This window comes from Carassius auratus, chromosome 10 (genome assembly GCF_003368295.1).
Source record: "Carassius auratus strain Wakin chromosome 10, ASM336829v1, whole genome shotgun sequence".
Lineage (NCBI taxonomy): Eukaryota > Metazoa > Chordata > Actinopteri > Cypriniformes > Cyprinidae > Carassius > Carassius auratus.
The window spans coordinates 14,649,947-14,674,173 of NC_039252.1; the positions used below are offsets into that span (position 1 = coordinate 14,649,947).

General features: G+C 37.7%; 2 protein-coding genes across 16 annotated transcripts in view; one reads left to right on the forward strand and one right to left on the reverse strand.

Moving 5' to 3' along the window:
* The window catches only part of myo18aa (myosin XVIIIAa), a 40,395-nt gene extending 35,481 nt beyond the window's left edge, over positions 1-4,914 (reverse strand). For all 10 annotated transcript variants that reach the window (XM_026273949.1, XM_026273947.1, XM_026273942.1 and 7 more), the window contains exons 1-2: positions 4,760-4,914; positions 2,590-3,727 (exon numbers count right to left, since the gene is read on the reverse strand). In XM_026273949.1, the coding sequence (XP_026129734.1) occupies positions 2,590-3,588 (999 nt within the window). In that variant the 5' untranslated portion in view covers positions 3,589-3,727; positions 4,760-4,914. The remainder of the gene's footprint in view (positions 1-2,589; positions 3,728-4,759) is intronic.
* Positions 4,915-7,190: 2,276 nt separating this feature from the next.
* On the forward strand, positions 7,191-23,848 carry vezf1a (vascular endothelial zinc finger 1a). 6 transcript variants are annotated; one of them, XM_026273950.1, is made up of 7 exons: positions 7,203-7,314; positions 7,588-7,599; positions 16,006-16,775; positions 19,276-19,345; positions 19,531-19,696; positions 20,849-20,884; positions 21,111-23,848. In XM_026273950.1, the coding sequence occupies exons 1-7, from the start codon at positions 7,279-7,281 to the stop codon at positions 21,473-21,475; spliced, it is 1,455 nt and encodes a 484-aa protein (XP_026129735.1). In that variant the 5' UTR covers positions 7,203-7,278; the 3' UTR covers positions 21,476-23,848. The 6 variants fall into 6 exon arrangements, with proteins under 6 accessions (XP_026129737.1, XP_026129740.1, XP_026129735.1 ...); XM_026273951.1 differs by having other exon boundaries at positions 7,279-7,314; positions 16,009-16,775; XM_026273952.1 differs by lacking the exon at positions 7,588-7,599 and having other exon boundaries at positions 7,191-7,314.
* The last annotated feature ends 379 nt before the right edge of the window (positions 23,849-24,227 follow it).

Sequence of the window (24,227 nt, forward strand, 5' to 3'; positions counted from 1 at the left end):
ATCACAGTCTTTATATAGAATAACCACTTCTAGGCCAATCCAAAATGTGGCATGTCTTTTTCTGTGCTCCTCTTAAAGTGGGCCAGTAAAAACCCCGGTGGGACTCCTGCCCCCTGCAGGCTGGGTGAGACTGGCCAATTTATCACAAAGGGTGCAGTTTATTGCAGTGGCTGATTTGACATCTCCTATCCAGATGACATTGTCATTTGAGACGGACGGTATGAGGATAATTTTTTTGGATCATTGCTGTAAAACTGTATATTGTGAGTGGTATTTAGTAACAAGAACTGGGAAAAAACCTGGTCAGGATAACTTGAATGTCCTAGATTTTCAGCATCTCTTTTGATTGATATGATTGGCATTTTTCAGCATCTAGAGACTGCATAAATAGCTATGCATATAGGCAACTATAGGATTTATAAGAAAATTCTGTTTTCACAAACGGATAAAAAAAAATATATATATATATATATTTTTTATCTCACAATTTCTCCCACAATTCAGAAATGTGAGAAAAGTCAAAATTGCATTTTGAGTTTGTATCTCAATTTAGTCTTTTGGTTTCCACCACAGAAAACAAATTATGACCTTTATCTTGTAACTGCAACTTTAAATCACAATTCTGACTTTTCTTCTGAGAATTGTTTGAGTTTATATCTCACATTTCTGAGTTTATATCAAAACAGAATGTAGACCCACAGTTATCAACAATGAAGAAATACACAGAGAAATGTAACATTAATGATGTAGAATAAAATAAATGCATAATTTCACATATATAATATAAGCAATCATGTTAATGTTTCTAATGAAAGTTATTAGAACGTTTTCCCTAGCGTTTTTTATTTAATTTACATTTTTACACATGATTGGCTATGAAACATCTCTAATGGTCTGACATACTCTAATGCTGATGGTGTTCTAAAACAACGCTCAGACTTTGACACTGAGATTTCACGGGTTATCCATTAGCAGAAGGCATGTAAAGAGTTCTCTCCACACACACTCCTATTCAAACTCAAGCAAACCAACACGACAACAGGTTCAGCAGGAGTGATTGCTGACTCATGCGATCCATGCCACCTCATTTGATTAGCTTGACCAAAACACTCTCTTCAAACACCTGTTTCTTCCTATCTTCACTCCATTAGATAAAATGCTGTTTGTGTAAAAAAAAAACTGCTCGCTCAGATCAGGCCAGATCCTCTCAGCTGCACTAGGATAAACCTCTTATGTTTCAAAAGAACAAATATTACAGTACAGAAATACAGTATTCTACAGCATTCAAGAGAATGCAAGGGACGGTTTCCATTTCAGTTGTGAATAAAAATGTGCATTTTTTTAACAACCGAATTAAGATTTGTACTATTTATGCATAGATATCAAGTCTCTAATAATAATGGGGAAATGCAACCACTCTAACTTCCTATGTGACTTTGAGCAAGGGCAACTGGCATTTTGAAATATCTGAGGAATCACAATGACAGACGATTACAAACTAGAAACAAACACAGCTGACATTACATCTGCTTTCACCCAGAGCACCTGACCTTCAGACTGACTACAGAAATCAAAAATCAGTGTTTTCATCTTTGTTATCAAAAGACCCATCAATGCTTTACGTCATAAGATTAAAATATACTAAATGTGCTGTCAGGCCACCAGATTTGACCCCATTCTGAAACGGGGCCGTTTGCTGAGCTGTATCAGGATACAGAGATGAAAATGTGTCAAAGAGCAACTGGGGAATACAGCAAAGCCAAGAGAGCAGACAACTCAAAAGTTTCTAATTCTTCTGCAAACACTGAAACAGAGATTTCAGGAGATCTGAATAGACCTTCAAGAATAGTTTCACAGATGCTTTTATCCAAATGCATTCAAAGTATACACTTTATAATCCTTATAATGCATTCCTTATATGAATCGAACCCATGCAATGGCATTGCTAGCACCATGCTTTATTCTAAAGTTATGTAGGGTAAATATTACAAAACATTCACTGAACAAATAAAAGACTCATTCTGACTTAGAACCTCTCCGTTTAAGAGCATATTAGATAACAATAATACATATTTTTTGCTTTTTTTGCAATTTGTTCCACTCAGATGCATTATGGGTAAGCGACAAAAATGCATTAGACAGGTTATTAACCCCCCTGAGCTGTCTCGCCGAAACTGTTGACATTATCAACAGCTCTCTGCACAATGGTCTTTTCAGATGTCAACAGACACACTCGTATTGCTCTGAATTCCCAGAATACATCAAGGCTCTAAATGATCTTCCATCTGAAATGTTGCTGAAACATACAATATGTACCCTCAAACTGTATCAGTTTTGATGAGAAACGTCAAAATGCCAAACATGTGTGATGCAAACTGCACTTTTAGCTAAAAAAAACACAAATTATCAGATTATACTGACAACATTTCATTGGGTTTTATTGTCCTAGTGGATGTTGGGGAGACAACAGAACATTATGTGAAGAAGAAGAGCTTGCACCCATGCAACTCCATGGCCCAGTCTGTGTTAGAAGAGTTAGTCTTCCATGTGCGATTCAACACATCCAACCATAACACATAAGCATCTCACCTCGTAAACATCGTGGTACGGGCCTCTGGTGTTCCTCAACCAACAGCGGCTCAACTCGCTCAACTCCACGATGGGCTGCACCTTCAGACGTACTGTGTCTCCAGACTGCCTGATCATCTCCACGATCTCATCCCTGCTTTTACTTTCCACGTTCCTCCCGTTGATCTCTACCAGACGGTCGCCTGGCACCAGCCCCAGAGTCAGGTCCTTATTCCTAGCGCCAGGCTCGGCAAAGTGGACCACCTTTCGGTAGAGCGACCCGTCGGGCCGCTGATCCACCATGGTGGTACGACGAAGGGAAAAGCCGAAATCGCCCGTGTTGCGGCGCTGAATTTCCAACTCTCTTGGTGCAGGAATTTGAGGAGGCGCTACAGCAGGCAAGGACAAGTCTGCTGGGAACGTTCGGTCCACTATCTCTGGAACTTGGATGCTCTTTGCAGGGCTGGTGGGATGGTAAGGTATATATAGAGGTGGGGGATTGAACACCTTGACCTCTACCTGAGGTGAGGGAGTGGTGGAGTTCTGCCCTGATGGTGCAGTTGACCCTGAAGGGCTTTCATCTTTGCTCTTCATTGAGAAAGAAAACCGCTTCAAGATTTGTTCGACTGGGGAATTCTGCTTCGTCATGGAGTCGTATTTGACCATCTGTTCTTTGATGGATGACTGGCGGATGTCTTGGACCATCTTAATGTCATCACTGGAGCCCGCAGGTGTTATGGTACCCTGAGTATAGAGTTTGCTAAGGTCCCCGTCTGTCAGGCTGAGCTCTGTGTTTCGGACCACCTTGATGGGAATAGGGCTGGAAATCTCCAATTTTCCTTTGGCCTCCCGTTTAGAGCTGCTTCGATGAATATGAAAGAAACCTCTCCTCGCGCTCATTTCCTCTAGGCTCTTCAGCTCGGCTTGAGACATTCGCTCTTTTTTCTCTTTCTTCTCCTTCTTCTCTTTTTTTGTTCCATCCTTCTCTTTGTCTTTATCTTTCTTGATCAAGTGGAACATGGTTGGGCACAAAAGTAGAATCCACCAGATGTTGGTCTCCTCACAGCATATAAATTAATGTTGGCATTGAGTCATGACCAGCACTGGTTCCACAGCACCAAGACCACCACAGCAACAGGTGAAGCCCTCGGCTAAAAGACTGACAAACAGAACACAGTGTTTTATGTTCCCTCCTATTTGCAGTCATGAGGTTAAAAATGCTTCTTTTTTTATAAACTGAAATTATTATTATTAATAATAATAACAATATTATTATATATTAGTATATAATAATAGTAATAATAATAATACGTTAAAAAATTTAAACACAGACACTATAAATAAATATTATATAAAACATATATAAAAAAGCTATGCCTGTGTTTGAAGTATAATTTAATTTGATAAAAAAACAATAATATTTTGCACCAGACAATGTTCATATCAATCATTTGAGTAATTCATGGGTTAACACAGCTTAAAAAAAAACACATAATTTATTAATCAAGAGTAAAGAAAGTGTACACGTGACGGTATACCCCTATGTGACGTCGCACACTCTCATTGGCTGTTCTTACCTTTTCCTGACAGGTACACAAAATCGGTAAGAGACGTTTATCATTGATAACAGCTAGAAAACTTATACAATAATGCCATAAACATTATGTAAAACACCGCGACATAAAACAGTGATGATGTTAAAACGATCCGTTTTCATGATTATCCAAACAAAACGAGTAGAATGAATCACTTCCTGAAACTCTTCATCTCATCGCCCCCTGAACGCTTCCTCTTCGAATTAAATTAAACTCTATGTTTGGAATCTCAAATCTATGTAACTATACTTGTGCTACGAAATCACTTGATCTCACCAGCAGAATCATGTCTATCATGTAAAGTTGAATTCAACTCTTACTGATTTAGCTCTTAATGTAAATCTACGAGGCTTTAAAAATGAAACTCTTTGTGCTTTTAATATATTCCTTAATTATGCAATATAAACCCCTATACTCATATCCTACATTTATATACAATAATTTCTAGATCATGTATATCATGACTTTAAGGTGAATGTTTTGGTGCGCGTAATGCCCTTCTCTAAGCCTATTTATTCCGCATCACCGCAAACAGACAGTCTGTTCACCTGTACAGTGAACTAAACACAAATGTCGCTACAGAGAATCAAACTTACCTTTGAAGCAGTGCTGAAATAGTGTGCTGATGCCCTTGTGCGCACTGAACTGCAGAACTGGTGCTGGGGAAACGCGTCTGGAGCGTTTGACGGTCAGTGGGACGCGCACACCAGCCGAGCGCGCTCTCGGATCACTGAGCACTGCTGGATATGATCCCCTCAAGAAGAGTTGAGCACATCAGTTCATCCCTTCTGCATGACTTTGATACCTAGAGAGTTTTAGGTCGAGATACTAAGTTGACTAAGTTCAAAGTTTAGTTTGTCTGATGTGACCAGTTAAACTAAAATAAAAAATCAGATACATTTAAAGATAATAATTTGTATCATTCGATCATTTGTACAATAGTAATAACTAGCCTATAGGTATTAATCAATTAGCCGTATATAGAAATAATAATAGACTTGTATGCACACTGTTGACATTTTAAATTAAAAGAAATCAATAAAAATATATAAAATGTATTCAATAGAAATTATTGTCTGTTCAACCATGTCCTTGATTTTGGGTGCACAAATTTAATCGCAATATGCCGTGTTGTATTCGTAGTGGTTCAGGTTTGTTTGCATGGACATAGCGCCCTCCTCTGGACCGACTCTGTGACAACACCAGTCCCTCATTTTGTATGTTTTTAGATTTTTTTTTCAGTTACCTAATAATTTTCAAAATCCCCAATCTGTTGCACATTTGTGATGTATTTATCTTACATTCATATTCATACAACATCTCTTGTTCTGGTCTTGGAACCTGAATGAGCACATAGCTTTAGATATTTCGATATTGAGTGGCATAAATGGTAATAAAATAACAATATGGGTCCATTTAAAGTCTTCTAGTCAAATCAAATACCCAAACCATTAATGGAAACTCCTCAACCCAATACAGATGAATAAACCATACGTTCAAATTCGGCTGTGGTGTTTTGATAGAAAAGCTACATGTAAATCTTGCTTATGTCATGCTTAAATCATGATCACAGCATATCAGATACTTAGCCATAGCCAATACATTTTGCCAGTTTCTCCACACCTGGCCTAACTTTCTTTAACTGATCTAACATTATCTGTATTAGCTTCTATATTAGACAATTTTGTGTGTCAAACATAAACTATTTAAAAAGTGCACCACAGGTTCATTGTGGATAAAGAGGATTTTAAACTGGCCCATATGAGGAGCACATTCAGAGCACTTTTTAATATCACATTCAAGGACACACTGTATACTAATAAGCTGGTCCTGATGTAATCACAGTGTAATAGTTGGTAAGCACTGTGCAGTTCTTCACTACTAATGCTGCTTTACTGTATTAAAGGGAAAATATGCCATTATTATATTTAGTAAAATAATTATGTTGTTTATTATTATTATTATTTAATGGACATAACAAATTGAAAGACCGAACTCTTCACTGAAGTTCTAATTAAATGCTTGACGTGTAATGTTTGGTAGCCACGCACAGTACACACACACACACACACACACACAAAGCTACTATACTACTTCTGGGGAAAACAATCTTATAAAGCATGACCTTTTAATCTCTCTGTGACCTGTTAGAAGGAAACCCGTACCCCGCTGACAATAAATCGGGTTATTAAGTTAATTCAGTTCAGGACTCGCCCTTAATTATAAAACGATCCTAAAATAGACCGCGTCTTCAGCTAATCATTCTCGTGTGTCCACTGGGGGGAGGGGGTGTGGGTATAGCAATAAATCAGGTTAAAAGGGGTACACAACTCTGCCCCTGTCCCATGTAGGTTTGTTGCGTCTGGTGTTTCGGTGTTTTGAACAAATCTTTTAAACGAACGAGTCGTTTTCGTTCACTTCCATGCAATGACTCAGAGCATCTCGTTTTGAACGAACCAGGACATCTCGTTCGTGAACGATTCCATCGATTCGGTTAAGTGGATGATTTAACGAATCATTTAATACTGGAGCAACCTGTAGACAGAGACACTGAATGAATCAATACACGAGTCTGAACAAATCTTGTTAGTGAAAAGATTCAAGTCCTTTAGGTTAACTAAAAATCCCCAACACTAATAGGCAAATAAATGAAGCCTGGATATGCATAATGTTGTATTTAAATGTGTAAAATAGACTTTACATGTACAGATACAACTAGATCGTATAAATGCAGATAAATCCTGCAGTCAGTCTCGCGCAGTGAGTTATGACGAGTCTCGCGACAGTTCCACGCTATTCATCAACTTCACTCCTGTTTTTTTGGAACGTCCCGTGAGTCTGTCGAGATGGAAATGAAAAAACAGGTGGGTTTTGTAAATCACCATAGCCAGTACTTCATGAATTTTCCCCCTGAAGCATAAACAGAATGAGTTTTACCAGAAAGTGTACATAAATGTGTTTTTAATGTACCATATTGTAAAACCGGACAGTGTTTTATTCATTAAATCGTTCAGACTGCTGTTGCGTTCCCCCCTCCCGCGAGTGGTGCGTTCCGCGGGGTGGCGGAAGTCTCGCTCTGCCATGTTGAGCGCTTTGTTTCTGTAAGTGAGACGCGATGATGGAGCAGAGCTGGAGCTCTTTCTTATTCCAGGTGAGAAACCCTTTCTCTTAAACACACATGCACGTTCACACTCACACGCCGTCATCTCGCCGTTCACTCGTGCTACCGGCCTGCCTGCTTCAGTTTGCTTTATCACTAGAGATATTTGAAAAGGCGCAGTTGGAGCAAAACAATAGTAGAGGAGTCCCAGGCGCCCAGCTGCGCTCCCTCTCTAACGTTAACGTTAGATGTAGTAAGACTCAGTCTCTGTGTCTGTAGATCTAACCCTATATCCTTCTTTACCCCTCTTGTCTGACTCTATAGATGCAGCCCTGTGTAAGTTACATCAGTTTGTTACTCTATCTGCAGATCTGTCCTCCTGTTTACTCCTCTGTCTGTACTGCTTCTGTCCCGCTTAATTTCTTTGTTATCCTGTCACTATCTCCATCTCTCCTCCATCTATCCTTCCCTTCGTAGACCTTTCCCTCTGCCTCTATCTGTTCATTCATCTCCCTATTCACTCCTTTATAGATATTTCACTCTGTCCGTCTCTCTGTTTGTTCCTCTATCTCTATCTCCATCAATCTCTTTCCCTCTCTAGATCAGTTCATCATCTCTGCATCATAAATTCCTAAATCTCTCTGTTTTTCCACCTCTACCTTCATCTGTACCTCTGTCTAATGTACCCATAGTCATGAAAAATCTGGCTAAAATTTTTTTTTTTTTTTTTTTTATGTTGTGGAAAACAATGAATGAAAAAGTTATGGAAATTTTTGTAGTCTACGTATTTGTAAAAAAAAATATGGTGGAAATATTTTGACAATGTGTATTCAAATTTTAAAAGTTTAACACTTATTACAGCAACAGTCATAGTCATTAGTCTGTCTCTATCTGTCTGTCTGTCTGTTTTAGGACAGAAAGAATCAGACACGCGTAATAAGCGGCTGTAGTGACTCAGATCCTGAAAACCTGTTCACATGTAAACTCACTTTACGAGGTGTTCAGTTAAATAGCATTTTGCTTTCTTAGTCACTTCTATCCTCCGGGCTTTAGTTAAAATTTCTGCTTTTCATTATACCTTTCATAAAATGCATTGATTCCCATTGCACCTGGTTCCTCCTGGTGTGATCTGCAGCTGGATACATGTATATTAATATTGTTGAAGATCGTATTTATTATGCCCTGTGATCACAGATCTTTTGAAGTCAGTGAGAGTTTTACAGTATGTACAACTACTATAAATCATTCTGGGGAACATGCTTTGTTTGCAGCACATGTTGAGAACACATGGATGTTCTTTACTATGCATGGTTTTGTTATATGTGTTTATAATAACATTGTGACCCATATTTCACTATATGACTCTTCTGAAAAGAAACATGCACATTGTTTTACATTATAACCTATGCTTCAATAAAGCTGAAACTGATTTGCAAGATCTCATATTTCCTCAAGCAATGGATGTTTGGGGTCCTGTTTTGCCCTTGAAGTGCTGCACGACTGAGTCATTCCACAGTCAGTTCTCGGGAAGTGAGATTAGACGCGTTTGATCTAATGTGACACATGCCGCCACGCAGTTTTTTTTCTGTCTCTTTTTAATTGAAAAGATGTTTGGATTAGCATGAATCAGGCTGGAACCTTTGGCAAAAACAGCAGCTGTGATTGATCAGGTGACTTGTTATTGAAAGAGCATCGTAGTGAAAGTAGTGACTTAGGGCTTTAGTCATGAACTTGGTGAGACTGCAGAAGCTTTTCTGATGGTAAACCTTACTTTGAGGGTGAATCACTTCAGTGGGTGTTTAGTGACAGGGCATATCCTTCAAGTGTCTTGGGATGCACTTTTTTAAATGGTTTAAGTTGGTCTTCATAAACTAGTTGATGTCACTAATCAGTTATTCGTTGTGACCCATCATGACCTAGTGTATCCTAGAGAAAGTAGAATTCCTGTAATCCATTTATCATCAAGCTGAGGTAGGTTTGTGACTCATGAGTCACTGACTCATAAAACACCCTTTATTTGTTGATCAGACGCACAGCACAGACGAGACGCTCCTCAGACCTGCCCCGTCATCTCTGGGGCCCATCTGCATCTTGCCTTTAGGGCCTAACAGCTTTAGTCTTTCATATTTCCTTGTGCTGAAGATGAATGAAAGTTGTGACGTCTGACTGTCCGGGATCTAAGAATGTTTTTGGAGTCGGTGTTGGTCACCAGAGTGAAAATGTTAGCTGGGACACTTTCTCAAATGTTGCTATATATCAAGAAACCGTATTAATGTGTCATCAACACACCAATCTGTTATACCATCTATACCACTATTAAAGCTGTGGTTTTAACATCATTATCAGCTCTCTACAGTACAATGACTTAAAATATGTTTTATATTTACAGTGTATTACAGCCTTAATTTTAGCTTGTATCATGTGTTTTTACACTGATGCCAAAATTCTTATTAAATTTATCTTCTGATTTGCACCCATCAAGTGTAAATACCAGTATATACATGTATTTAAGTCAAGAAATATGCAAAAATAAAATGTTTCATTGAAAAACACAATTATTGTTTTTATTAACTTCTAATTATTTATTTCTACTAAAATATGTGTGTTCAGTAAATTCAAAAACATCATTAAATTACAATTTACATCAATAGATTATTTTAAAAAATGATAGACGTACAATTATACAAGCACACACACACTTTTTATATCATATCATAGTTAATTCTAATTAGCATCTGTCTGTTTTTGTGGATTAAAAAATATATTAATAACAGACAGAATAATAAATTCATATTATATATATATATATATATTTTTTTATCATGTGAAAATATTATTCTATTATTTATGGACAAAAACAGACATATGCTATGATGATGTAATATATTCAACATTATGGGGTTGAATTTCCAGCCAAAATAATTTGCATGTATTCAGTTACCGTGGTTTAATATCTCATAGCATGATGTAAGGATGTGGTCACACCACCCACCCCTGTCCCAGTGAAACAGGCTTCATGCGTCTGTGAAAATGTGTGAACTGCAGGGAGATTATGCATTGGGATTCATCCTTTAGGGTCTAATAGTTGTAAACAGCTGGGTTGTGTAGTGTTATGAGCTGTTCGCCTTCCCACAAGCTCCCTGTTCCTTTTGTACTGTTTTTTTGCCCGTTTAATCACCCTTTCTTCTTTGCTGTTTCTTTTCAAATTCAAATTTAAGAAAGCTTTACTCGAAAATGAATTACCATGTGTTTCAGCATCCAGCCCGGGCCTGTTGCAGATCTCCATTGTGCGGCCGCTGGCTTTTCAAAACTCCTTATTCTCTGGCTGAACTCGTTTTCTCTGTTATTTACGTTACACTGACCTCAGACTTCAGACCCGATTTGTATCAAAATTGTCAGAGTGGCGTGAAGACCCAGCAGGGCTACAGTCATTCTGCGTCACACACTCGCAGAGTTCACATACACACACACACACACACACACATGCAGCGGCCTAGTCTAGACTTGTGTCCCCAGACGTACCCAGTAAACTGATGACTGGGATGCTATAGGAAAAGAGCAGACAGATATATGTGTGTGTGTGTAAATATGCAGTTCTCCTAACGAATAGAGGAACCAAATCAGAGAAGACTCCTGCACAAAGACCCCCTGCGGATCCATGAGGGCATCCCGGCTCCGATTTGTGTCCATCACAATAGAGCAGATAAAATAAGGAGCAGAAAGGAGCGTTCTTTTTTTTTTTGTCCTGCGTCTGCCTGCATTGCGGTCAGCCCTGCGAGATGGATGGATGATGCTGAATGCGAGAGGTCAGGTATTTAACCCTGCCCTCTCCGTGATTGCACGAAAGTACGCATCTTAATTGCGGTGTCCTCTTTTTGCTGCATCTGCAGAGACCAACTGCATCATGCACCTGATTAAGCAAAATTACATAATTATTAAATCTTCTAATGGACCCTGTTCATAGACTATGGATCTGTTTCCACAATTATTAACATCGTGAATATAATTTTTGTCTATTTTCATAGTAAAAATATATAACGCTATCCTTTGTTTTACGTTACATTGGCATTATATCTAAAAAAAATAGAGTATTATGAATATGGCAACTGAAGGAGTGATGGCAAATTTAACATCTTTCTCTCTTCTGACCAACACATTTTTTTTCATCATATGTAATGTCATATTTTTGACATGGTATTTATTTTCCTATTGGAGCAAACAGAAATGCAAAAAAAAAAAAAATGTGCTGTAGTTTCCGTTCACCACCAAAGAGGTTTTCCTAATTATGATCCTAATTCCTAATTATCCATAAGTTCTAATCAGGAAGGTCCAGCAGATCCTGGCTTTCATACAGCATGGCAATACAGTTGTATTTTCATTTTTCTTAAAGTCATTTTTACTTGATAAACACCTATCTGCATTTATGCATTTACATAAAAAATAAAATAACAAACACAGAAACCGGCTGAATGCAAAAACATCCAATGCTTTAAAAGATAGATATTAAACAAAAATGCTAAATCTCAAGCTTTTTCACAAAAATCTTATTTAAAAGATCCAGTTACTACAAGACTATAGGCATACAATTGTTTTCAGAATATACAGTACATATAATAAGTGCAATATTTTGAAGTCAAATATTCATCAAATAAGCACGCTAAAAATCAAAGTACCTTTTTTAGTTTTTGCACAACGCTATATTATTAGTCTATTATAATATATTTTGAAATTTGAGAGCCAATAATTCAAAGGTTTTAGCATCCGCAGTTATTTTGAGACTAAGCATGCTAAAACTCTCTGTATCAAGTTGAAAAATATTAAGTAGTCCACTTCACTAATCAGTTAGCTTGTAGGATGACTAGTGAACCCATATTTATGTTTCCTTTGCCTCTGAGAACTGACAGGCCTTGTTGTTTCATCAAGGCAGGGGAAGCTGTTCCCTCAGGGGCCGAGCACTAATAATGCCACCTTTGACCTTTTGCTGACTTCATTCATGGTTTAAAATCTACATCTGATTTTTGCTCATTAGTTGTGTGCATTTGGGGAAGGTTTTTTGATTGTTGTCGTTTAAACCAAGCTGGTTTGGGGCTGTTTCTGTGGTTTGTGGGGGCTGTGCCTGTTTTAGATGCTCCATTGAACATCAATAGTGGGTTAACAGGGTGTTTGCCGCACTTTATCGAGTCTTTTAAACCCCTCAGGCTGCGGTAGAGTTGAGAAGTCGGATTCATTATTGTGAACCACTTCGTTAAGACTGTTCATAGATACATTGAATTTAACTTTCATACATGTTCAGAAACTTCAAGTTTGGCAATAGATGTGTTTGTGATGGTTGTATATTGTTTTCCCTCTGGTTGTCCTGGTGTTGTGGCTCAGAGATCAGTGTCTGGCGGGGCAGGTGGCTGTGGTGTAGGTTAGCAGTGAATGTCTGTAAGCTTTTGCCCCTGGCTGTCTAAACAAATCCCTCACGCTGCTCTGTGTGTGAGGGAGAACTAAAGGAGTGCATCCAGCCTCCCAGAAGCCTCAGTAAACAAATAAACATCCACCTCTGTTTCCAGGCCTGCGAGGTGGCTTTCACTGTGTGTTCAAGTTGGCTGCATCCCAGTTCACATACTTCTGTGCACTGAAAGTAAATAGTTCACTCATAATGGGAAAGTATACACTTTTAGAGTTGTAGTAGGAGAGTATGTCAGTATTGTCTCAAACCCACATCATAAAATTGCATCATGCATTTTAACTGCTGTGGCAACATCTGGTTCGCACAGATGTAGACTTTAAAAATCAATTGTACCGTATTTTTCGGACTATAAGTCGCACCTGAGTATAAGTCGCATCAGTCCAAAAATACGTCACGATGAGGAAAAAAACATATCTAAGTCGCACTGGACCATAAGTCGCATTTATTTAGAACCAAGAACCAAGAAAAAACATTACCGTCTACAGCCGCAGGAGGGCGCTCTTTGCTGCTCAGTGCAGTCTACAGGAGCACTGAGCCCCCTCTCGCGACTGTAGACGGTAATGTTTTTCTTGGTTCATTTCTCCTTGTTAATTTCTCTTGGTTCATGTCAAATTAATTTTGATAAATAAGTCGCACCTGACTATAAGTCGCAGGACCAGCCAAACTATGAAAAAAAGTGTGACTTATAGTCCGGAAAATACGGTATTTGTGAAAGACAAGTTTTCTATTAATCCATTTATATTTAATTCTATATTACCATTTAGAAGTTTGAGGCTGGTGAAAAAAAATCTTGCTTTTGCATTTAGCTATGCACGATATATCGGCCACTAAATGTAAATTTTTCTGTTTGTTTTAACAGTGAGACTTTGTAAACAGGCTCTCGAAAATTCTAAAAATTTGGATTTAGATTTATCAGCCAACATATCAGTTATTGGCTTTTTCGAATTATCGGTTATCAATATGGGACAACATTTTCCCTAATTTAGTTGATTAAAAGTAGAGTAAAAACAGTAATATTGTGAAATATGTTTAAAATTAAGCTAACTGTTTTTAATAAAATCTAGTAAAGCTGAATTCTCAGCCAACATTACTCCAGTCTTCAGTGTTGTTCAAAAAATCATTCCAATTTGCTGATTTGGTGGCCCAGAAATATTTCTTATAAATGAACAATTTTGTTAATTTTTTTGTTAAAACCATGATATATTTTTTAGGGAAAAAAAGGGAAAAAAATAAGGAAATGAGGTATTTGGTAATAAGGTATTTGAAATAGAATCTTTCATAACATTATAAATGTCTTTGCTGTCACTTTATCAGTTTAGTGCATCCTTACCGGATGCATTAAATACAGAAGAGATCTAGACCTTCATCTGTGCAAAATGTAGTTTGATATCTCATAAGAGCCAGTATATTGCTTATCAATCTATCATATTCCTGTCGATCAAACACAACTATCTGTAGTGTTAATGCTACAACTCTCTTGTTTTCTCTGTGAAGTCCTTGTCATCTCGTTCACACACAGGTTTAGCTGAGTTTGATCCTGACCTGCTGAATCATCTCACTTGTGTTACAGTTCATTTTGCAGTCACATGAAGAAGCGGGAGCATCTCAGCAGATCGGTTTACGCCAGCCGAACAGATTTAGATTCCTCAGCGGCCCGGCGTTGTTTTTGAGCTCAGTTAATCAGAGCGCACAGCCTCTGCCCTGAACCCAGCCCTCATGCCAGCATGTGCTCTATCACGACTCCAGCGTAATCTGTGTCATTAGTTTGGGGCCAAGATGACACTTTTGATAACACTGTGAATCATTCTGAATCAGGATTTCTGAATCCAGTCATTAGCCCAGCATGCATTTCTGTGGTTGAAGAGGGGAAACTTGACTCATTTGATTTAATGAGAAGTTTCTCAATGGAGTGCCTCTTCCTCCTGCCAGTTGTCGAGTCCAGTGTGTGTTTGTATGTAACATGAGCGTGTGTTCATTCCTGAACTTCTGCTCATCGTTAGTCACCCCGCAGGCTACCGGAAGTGCTGATGGGAACACAGAACACACACACAACAAATCTGTGCTAGATGGACTTTGTCATCTACATCAGTGAGATCAGAGTTTCTCATCTCTGTTCAAACGTACTGGATTCCCAGAGTTAAACTGAGGAAAGATAAAATACAAGTAAAATCCAGTATATATTCTATTATTTAATTCTGTTCTATTATATATGACCCTGGGCCACAAAACCAGTCAAGTTGCACAGGTATATTTGCAGCAATAGCCAACAAAACATTGTTTGGGTCACAATTATTGATTTTTCTTTAATGCCAAAAATCATGAAGATATTTTGTAAATATCTTGCCTTAAATATATTAAAATGTAATTCTTGATTAGTAATATGTGTTGCTAAGGACTTTATTTGGACAACTTTAAAGAGCAATTTTCTGATTTTTTTTTTTGCACTCTCAGATTCCAGAATTCCAAATAGTTGTAACTCAGCCAAATCGTGTAATATCCTAACAAACCATAAATCAATGAAAAGCTTATTTATTCAGTGTTTAGATGATGTATGTATCATCTATAAATCTCTTTGAAAATAATTTACCCTTACGAAGGTTTTGTGGTCCAGGGTCTATAATATATATTATTATTATCATTATTATTTACTACTTATATTAGTTATTTTTCTAATTAAAAAATTATGCCCGGTTACGTAAGTATTAAAGTTTTCCATCTTTTTGTTGAGTTTTGATGTCTGAGTTTTGAAGTCTGAATCTTAAAATCATAAATGTATATGATTTATATAATAAATAAATATAATAAGGTATATCATTAATACTTTAACCTGTGCTCAAAATAAAACCGTTTTGGATTTATAACATTTCTCTGAACTTATTTTTGGGGGTGTCGCCGTACATGACTCTGTGTGTTTTTAAAGTTTAAACAGATAACGGTTTTAAAATGATTTAGTTTTGGGAATTAATTTATTTATGTATTTATTATCTCATTATTCTATTTCTTTTATTGAGTATTCCATTTTTATTATTTCATTTTGTTTCATTTTATTTAGTGAATTATTTTATTAGTTATTTTATTTTATTATTGTGATATACTTGTTTATATCTATATCTATATATATATATTTCTTTTTTTTTTTCATCTCATTATTTAGTATTTTATTCTATTATCTATTATTTGTAATTATTAAGTGCAGAATATCTCTCTAGGACATTTTTAGCAGCCATAAATTTGGTCAACATTGTTTTTATTATTTTTTTGTTTCCTGTTCTGTCTTCTCCTTCCAGCAGGCTAATGAAGCCCTTCACCACCAGCACCAGGTGGCCCCAAGCAGCCTGCTGCCACTGCTGAACTCTGAGCCCCAGGACCAGAAGCCTGTGATGCCCATTCCTCTGGACCACAAGCCCCCCGTCAGCGCCGCCGAGCTCCTCAAGGACAACGTAGCCAGCGGGACTGGGGGAGGAGGGGGTGGCAATGGCGGAGGAGGTGGTCCAATGCCCGTGGTCAAGAAAGAGCACAAGAGCAAGACACCATTCATCTGCGGCTACTGCAACAAGGCCTTCCGCGACAGCTACCACCTCCGCCGACACGAGTCCTGCCACACCGGAATCAAAATGGTGTCCAGACCCAAAAAGATGGCACAAGCGGCACCCACCATGGTTTCGCTCATCTCCACCATGTCCCGTGAGAACACAGGCGACCCTGCCTACATCTCAACCGTCGCTGGCATCTTTTCCACAGCGACCACTTCCACATCTTCTGCCTCTACTGTCATGTCCCCGACGTCCATGTCCAACGTGACCCAACACAGTGCCCCCAAAAAGCCACCCAAACCTGTAAAGAAGAACCACGGCTGTGAAATGTGTGGGAAAGCCTTCCGGGACGTTTACCATCTGAACCGGCACAAGCTGTCACACTCGGATGAAAAACCATTCGAGTGTCCTATATGCCAACAGCGCTTTAAGAGGAAGGATCGCATGACGTACCACGTGCGCTCACATGACGGAGGGGTCCACAAACCCTATGTCTGTTCTGTATGCGGAAAGGGATTCTCGAGGTATGTGGAGCTTTTTCACTTGCTTAAATTTAATCAGTATGTTTGGTTTCGAAGTTATGAATTATAAGGAATTCAATGATTCTGGTTCAGATTCTAGTGAACAATTCTGGATCTTCAATGATTCCTAAAGTATTTTAAGGAACCTCTTCCCTTTTTTGACAACATACACTGTTTGGCGTCAGTGAGTTTTTTTTAACTAAATTAATACTTTTATTCAGCAATAATTCATTAAATTGATCAAAAGCAAAAAAAAAAAAAAAAATATATATATATATATATATATTTGCTGTTCTTTTGAACTTTCTAGTCATCTAAGAATCTTAAAAAATATATACGTTTACAAAATACGTATATATACATAAACCTGCATATTAGAATAATTTCTGAAGAATCATGTGACACTGAAGACTGTATTTGCTGCTGAAAATTCAGGTTCGCCATTACAGAAATAAATTACATTTAAAAAAAAAATTGAAAAGAAAAATGTTGAATTGTAATAATTTTTCACAACATTACAGTTATTACTGTTTTTGATAATAAATGGAGCCTCAATAAGTTTTCTTTCAAGAACATAAAAATCTCTTGACCACATACATTTGCCCAGTAGTGTATTTAGTTTGTATTATTTATGTTATTAATTGTCATTTATTACAATATTTATAAAGTTTAAAAAAAATGTACAAATAGTAATTAAACTAAATTAGCACGAGTTTTAAGTACAGTAACGGTTCATTTCAAGTTGGAAATGAGAAAAAAAAAAGATTGGTAGCTTGGTATAATTGTTAATTGATTGATTTAATGATGCTTAATCATTTAAAAATGATTTAATGTTGGTTCTGAGTTCTTAATATAAATTCGTACAAATAACTATATATCTACACTGTAAACTGACCGTATAGAACGTATACGTTAATGACAAATGTGAGTCATTTCCATCCTGCATTAAATGAGGTTGTTTGTGGATTCTGATGATGTCAGTGCGTTTAATAATGTCTGTTGAAATATGTGTTCAAAGCTGGAGCTGAATCCACCATCTGCTGTTCTGATGATGTTAATGTTGTCTCGTTCCTATTGGCTGCTGCTGGCTGATTTATAGTTGTTGTGAATGGATCTGACTGGCTGTCTTTGTAGGGCCCAGCATGCCGAGGGTCTGCTTGAACAGAAGGAGGAGGGGGTGCTCTTTTTCCTCTGTTATTCCCCCTTTCTTTCCTGTTTGTTCTGTCTTAGAGGATCAGCGCTGGGGTTTCCTTTGAGTCACTCAGGGGCCGCAGACATACGGCTGCTTTAGGAGTCTCATCTATAGCTCGTCCATAACGTCCCTGAATATCCGGGAAAGCATCGGAGAGGCCTCGCTATCCCTGAAATTAATCCTGGGATTATTTATCACGCACGGACCCAAATCAAAGCGCAGAGATAAAAGGGGCTGTATTTAGAGCTCTGGCTGTTTCTGAGAACACCACCTGAAAACAAAATGACCCAGTCTCCTCCGGCTGGTCGTGTCAAATTCATATTTAGTGCAGTTTTCAAACCTGAATGAAATGATTTTCCTGCAAATGCCCCGTTCATTTGCATACACTGATATTTTGTTCCAAATACTTTGGCTATGAATATGAGAGGAAGTTGTGAGGTAGCAAAAAATTAAATCTGATAGAATGTTATTTTGATCTCTTCGAGCTACTAAAAGAGATACGATGTGAATTTATTGTATTATTTGATGAAAAAATACTGCTTAACTAATATAGTTACTTTTATTTGTAGATTAATTTTTTTTCTTTTTTAATATCTATATTATTAATGTTTATGTCCGTTTTAGTTATTACAGTACATCATGTCAAACTAATTTTAAATAATGAAGCTGAAATATTAATCAAGCTAATTTCATTACATTTTTTTACTTTTTTAATTTATCGAAAATTCAGTTAAAGTATACTATTCTGAAATATTACAATTTAAATAGCAAATTGTATATATATTCAAAGGCAATTTATTCCTGTATATAGTACATAGTAAAGCTACATTTTTTACACGTTTTTTCGTATTAATCGAATCAAAATGCTTGGTAAGGATGTGAAAATGCATAAAATGGAAACTGATAAATAAAAAAAAAACGTATGACTGAAAAACGTTTCGGAGGGAGTGTGTAAATGTGAGGTGTCGTATTTATTTTTTAATGTGCAAAAATTTCAGACTCATGTTCACATCAAAGCCTCCAGTGTGAGAGCAGCATCAGTTTGTTCTGGTAGCAGCTGGGAACAGTGAATTGTTGCTAGTATAGGCCAATATTTACTGTATGCCACATCTGTTAGCATGCTTCCTAGCTCACGGCAGCTGATGAATCTGCAGCTCAGAGGCAGACTCGCAAAGTACAGCACCTGAGCCTGCTGGTTTTGTTCTTATGAGGTGTGCACAGCAGCTGGTACCAGAAGCCAGTGGCTTTGTTACAGAGACTTGATGCTGTTTTAATTCTTGCCATGTTTTTCATTTTTCCCTCTTTTTTCAGGCCTGACCATCTCAGCTGCCATGTGAAGCATGTTCATTCCTCGGAAAGACCTTTCAAATGCCAAGTAACGGTAAGAACAGGAACCCATTTACCCTATTTATTCAGTGGAGCCTCAACTTTTTGAATGTTTAGTTGCTGGCAAATAAAGGTTTGAACACCAGAAAGGATTATTATTGAAGACTTAACAATCTTTGGATAATTAAAAGAAAACTGGTTGAATTTGTGCTGTAAATGATGTAATGCTGTCCATTATAGGCCTGTACATCAGCCTTTGCCACCAAAGACAGACTTCGGTCGCATATGATTCGGCACGAAGGGAAAGTCACCTGTAATGTGTGTGGAAAGATGCTGAGCGCCGCCTACATCACCAGCCACTTAAAAACACACGGCCAGAACAACTTCAGTAATGCCTGTAACAAAGGTAAGTGCAACGTGATTGGCTGCCCCGGCCAATCATCCGGTAGTCTGTACAACATCTCTCCCAGCCTCTCTGGGTGACTCATGTAGCTCTAGCTCCAGCATCTTTCTACTAACACTCTGTTCATCCTTTCCTCAGAGCTCTTTGCTGTCCCAACAGCTCCCAAACTCTCCTATACACTCAAGTGCACTAGTTTGAGAAGGGACTTTGCAAGCACAGTTGGGAGATTTTTAACCCTCTTTTTGAACCATCCAGAATGACAATGTAATCAGCCTACAATAAATGATATTCTGTTGTGGTCTTAATAAGTCCTACAACTTTTCAGAATATATTATTCAGAAACATCTACAATAATTTAATTAAATGTTTTCTTGACATCACAAGTTATTCTGAAACCTTCACTATCCCGTGCCTGGCCTGTGATTTTACAGGTTCTTGGTTTGACTAACGTAGGTTTTAGGAGCGAGTGTAGATTTGCTATTTCTTAGATGGAATCTGAAGAAGCACAAAGAATCTTGGGAGTGTAGTCTCTGTAAAGTAGACATGAGAGCCATTTGAAGGCATTTTTTAGCATTTCTGTCCAGAATGATAATTGAACAAGGCTTTCAAGATTCTTTTTCATTGAAAGTCCTGTGCCATTGGCATCATTTATGTTTGGGAGTGTTTCACCGTGATTGGTTGTGCTGTTCATGACGTTTCACTGGTCATGGCATTTGACTCATGTGTTCAGATCTTAAGTTAGTCAAGCATGTCAGTGGAGAAGACCAGTGCTTTGCTTGGGGCAGAAACTTTTAAAAAATTATTCTAAATTTATTTGTTATATTATATGATTGTATTGTTATATACTATAGCTCAACATAATTCAAATAATTTTTAACAGTAATGCCCTTATAATAGACAAAGAATTGTTGCCTTTTTTTTCAAACAGATGAATGAGATTTTTTCTTTGCTACGGTCTACATGCTGTTGATAGAGCTTAACCTGTTTTGAACCTGAAACATTCAGATTACATTTAAATTTCTCCCATTTTAACACTATAGTCATGTCTGTATTCACACTGTGCAAATGCTGCAGCCCTGCATTGTTAAAAGTCCCATAATGCATCACTGCAGGCAGCTGCCTGCCCATCATAACCCTCTGTCTGTTTCTAAATAGGAGATTGGCAGTGGAACCACTCAGGGCTCCGAAAAGGTAAAAATGAAATGGAAACAAAAAAGGTGGAAAAGACGATGTACACACACAATAACAGTTTGCTCGCTCGTGTCTCTGCTGTTGATAACAGGAAGTTTAATCACCAATGCTCTCATAGGTCATTTGCCACATGAGTCTAGATGCCCAGAGGATTTGGGACAGAATACACACAAATCCCCAACACAAGCACTAACGCTTCTCCTGTCTCTTTCTCTGTGCTCTACAGACAACAATGAAGTTTGCAACTCTGCCTCCACTACACCAGTCTCGGCCACAGCCCCAATCACCTCTGCAATGAACCGCGGCAACACCAGCAACCCTGTTACAATAGCAGCCCAGATGAACATCTCTACCAACACAGTCAACATCACCTCTCCTGTCAGCCTGCAGCACCAGGTTACCATCACCGGCCCTGTGAACATTGCATCCGTCAACATCCCAGCCTCAGCGTCCATGAATATAGCCCATCCGGTGGCCATCACCACGCCCATGGCCATGCCCATGAACATCGGCGCCCCACTCAACATTGCCATGAGACCTATGGACACCATGCCCTTCCTGTCCCAAGTCTTGCCATCTTCTCACTGGTAAAACCAGGGGCGCTGACCAGCATTTTTTCCTGACATCTGAGTGGCGCGAACAAACCCATCGCGTGGCTACATTGCAACACTAGCAGAAGATTTGCACGGATTTCCAACTCTCTCTGGCCTTTGAGTATGTTTGCGTTTTGCGCACCTGGTGAGCAGCTCTGTAGCGGGGCATTGCGCAAGCTCCTCTGAGCACTTCAAACCCCGAATTTAAGAACAAATGCAATAATTGATGTGCATTTCGAACCCTTTTTTTTTTTCTTTTTTTTTTTTTTTCTTTTTTTTTTTTTTATATAAGCAGAGTGCCAGTGGGTTCTTCAATGATGTTGAAGTGTACCCTGCTAATCAGTATTTAAGGAAATTCGTTTAAAATGGATTGTTGCTTCCATTGGAAGGATGTTTTTAATATCTTTTGCATTATTTAGATTTTGCGCAGGGTTGTGAGTGTGTGCGTGCGTTATTTTTTTTTGTGTGTATGGAGGTGCCGTAGATCACTTTTTTTTTAATTAATGGTGTTCGTCATGACACTGTTTACTACTATTCAGTTTTTATTAGGGGAGGGCAGCTTCATTCTCTTATTGTTTACGTGACCATTGTTAGATGTCGCGTGTTTTTTTTTTTTTTTTTGCATACAGAAGAAAGCTTTGGAGGAAGGAAAGAGTCTTGCACTGAAAGCATATCTCTAGTTTAAAGAGGCAGTATTATCTAAATATAAATATCAAGATATGTTCCAAATGGTGCACTTGATGTGGTCGCTACTATCCCATGGCCTTTGTTTGTGCGGATCTATAAAGTCCATGATGACAAAGAGTATCCTGTTTGTCATTTAACGATTGAGAAAGGTTCCCCCTTTGCACAATAGTGCGGACTTCACAGCCTACTTTTCTACAGTCTGTGCAGCATTTCTTCACCAAAGTATGGACTCAGAGGGCCAAGTGTGTCATTTGGGACGGGGTTTATGAGCTGTAGGTAACCAGCTCATTTATAACAGCGCCATCTATTGGTTGGAGTACTGCGCTGATGCCCTTTTAAAGTTTTAATTTGGACTTTTGCCTGTTAAAAGTTTGTATTTGTATTTTTTATATGATGTTTGCAAGATTCCTGTTCTAAAAACATGTTTTACAAAGGAAATGGCTGAGAATAGGAAAAGAACATGGGTAATTCCAGGAAAATGCCTTGGAATTATTCATGTTTGTTTGTAAATATATTTCACTTAGATTTTTTTTTTCTATTTTTTTTTTTTTTAAAGTTTTTATTATTATTTTTATTTTTTTGGCATGTTTATGTAATTTTTTTTGTTTGTTTGTTTTGTTTTATGAAGTTTAAACTCTGTAGATGATAGTATTTTCCTGTAGTTAAAACCCAGAAGCAACATAAAATTTACATAAAAGCACGTCTTCAGTCTGTAACAATGGAGGATGTTTACAGACTGGCTCTGGAAATTTCAACACTGTGTGCTTGTCTATTTGGACTAAAGATTTGAATTTTTTTTTGTTAATGAAACACAACAGTATGAGTAGGAAGAGTGAGCTGTCACTCACTACACATTACTGCCATCAATGTGAGAGAATTTAGGTACATTTTGTCAGCCACTTCCTCTATATGCTTCCTGTGCATGGAGCAGATGCAAGAGAGAAGAGACTGCTGTAGTGAAAACACTAATTATTTGACTTGTATGCAATTTTTTTGTGGGTCGTTATCCCGCCACAACCTGTGATTTGACGATCTGGAGTGTCTGAATGGACGCCGTCCACCCCAGCACTGAGTCTCAGGAAGGGGATGCTTTTTCCTGATCAGACACAATGAATCCCTGATCCGTGTGTGTGTGTTTGTGTGCGTGTCTCATGAGGCATTTGATTCTCCCGTCACACTAGAACAAACAAAAGCATGTTCCATAGTTTAGTTTCTGGGAGAGTGAGAATGCACGTTTATGCATTTCATGGTGGATGCATTACAATTGCCTCTTTTATTTGCCAAATTGAAACCAATTATGAAATCCAATGAAGTGAACATTTTCGAATTGAGTCTAATGTTGTTGTTTTGATTCAGTTGGTGAACTGGATGATTTTTGGAGCCCCTGTGAAAGCAGTTGAATGTATATGTTTGTACAGTGTTTAGCTCAGAAGATCTTAGAGTACAGATAGACAATGTGAGCAAAGAAAAGCAAAATAACCTTTTATAAAACTTTTGTATTAGTACATTAACAATGGTAATTTTGTATATATGAAGACTAGGCTTTCTGAGTAGCGGAAAGAAAAACATTCCTACATTTTTTTTAAATGTACGTTTGTCAGAAATAATTATGTAAACATGCGCAATGTTTATGTGCCTTTTATTTGGGTTGTCTAAATAAATAAAAAAAACTGTAAAACAAGCATTTAAGAGAGATCTACCAGCATTTATTTTCAGTGGTGCTAAAATGTATTGCATAAATATGGAAAAGCAACATCTAGACATTACATTAATCTTTTATGACTTTCTTGCTCTCTTCACACAGATGTACCTTTGTTTGACAGGTTCTCTGCAATCATTAAAAAATCAAGAAATAACCGTATTAAAATCATTTCTAAGCACAGAAATTTCTATTCTCTTTCAATTTTCTAATTACACTAAATTTTTTATGTATTGGCCTTTTAATCAATGCAATCTTAATGCAAATTATTTTGGTCCAAAAAATTAATTTGCTGCTAAAATATGGAGACCCTGATGTGATATTTGTTAAAATAGCTTCTGGCTTTATATCAGATTACATTAGA

Bases quoted from the DNA above. Each gene is read 5' to 3' on its own strand.
- vezf1a (XM_026273950.1), top strand. From the start codon at position 7,279: ATGATGGAGCAGAGCTGGAGCTCTTTCTTATTCCAG. The intron at 19,346-19,530 runs GTAAGAACAGGA...TGTCCATTATAG, and splicing joins CTTTCAAATGCCAAGTAACG to GCCTGTACATCAGCCTTTGC. The intron at 20,885-21,110 runs GTAAAAATGAAA...TGTGCTCTACAG, and splicing joins CCACTCAGGGCTCCGAAAAG to ACAACAATGAAGTTTGCAAC.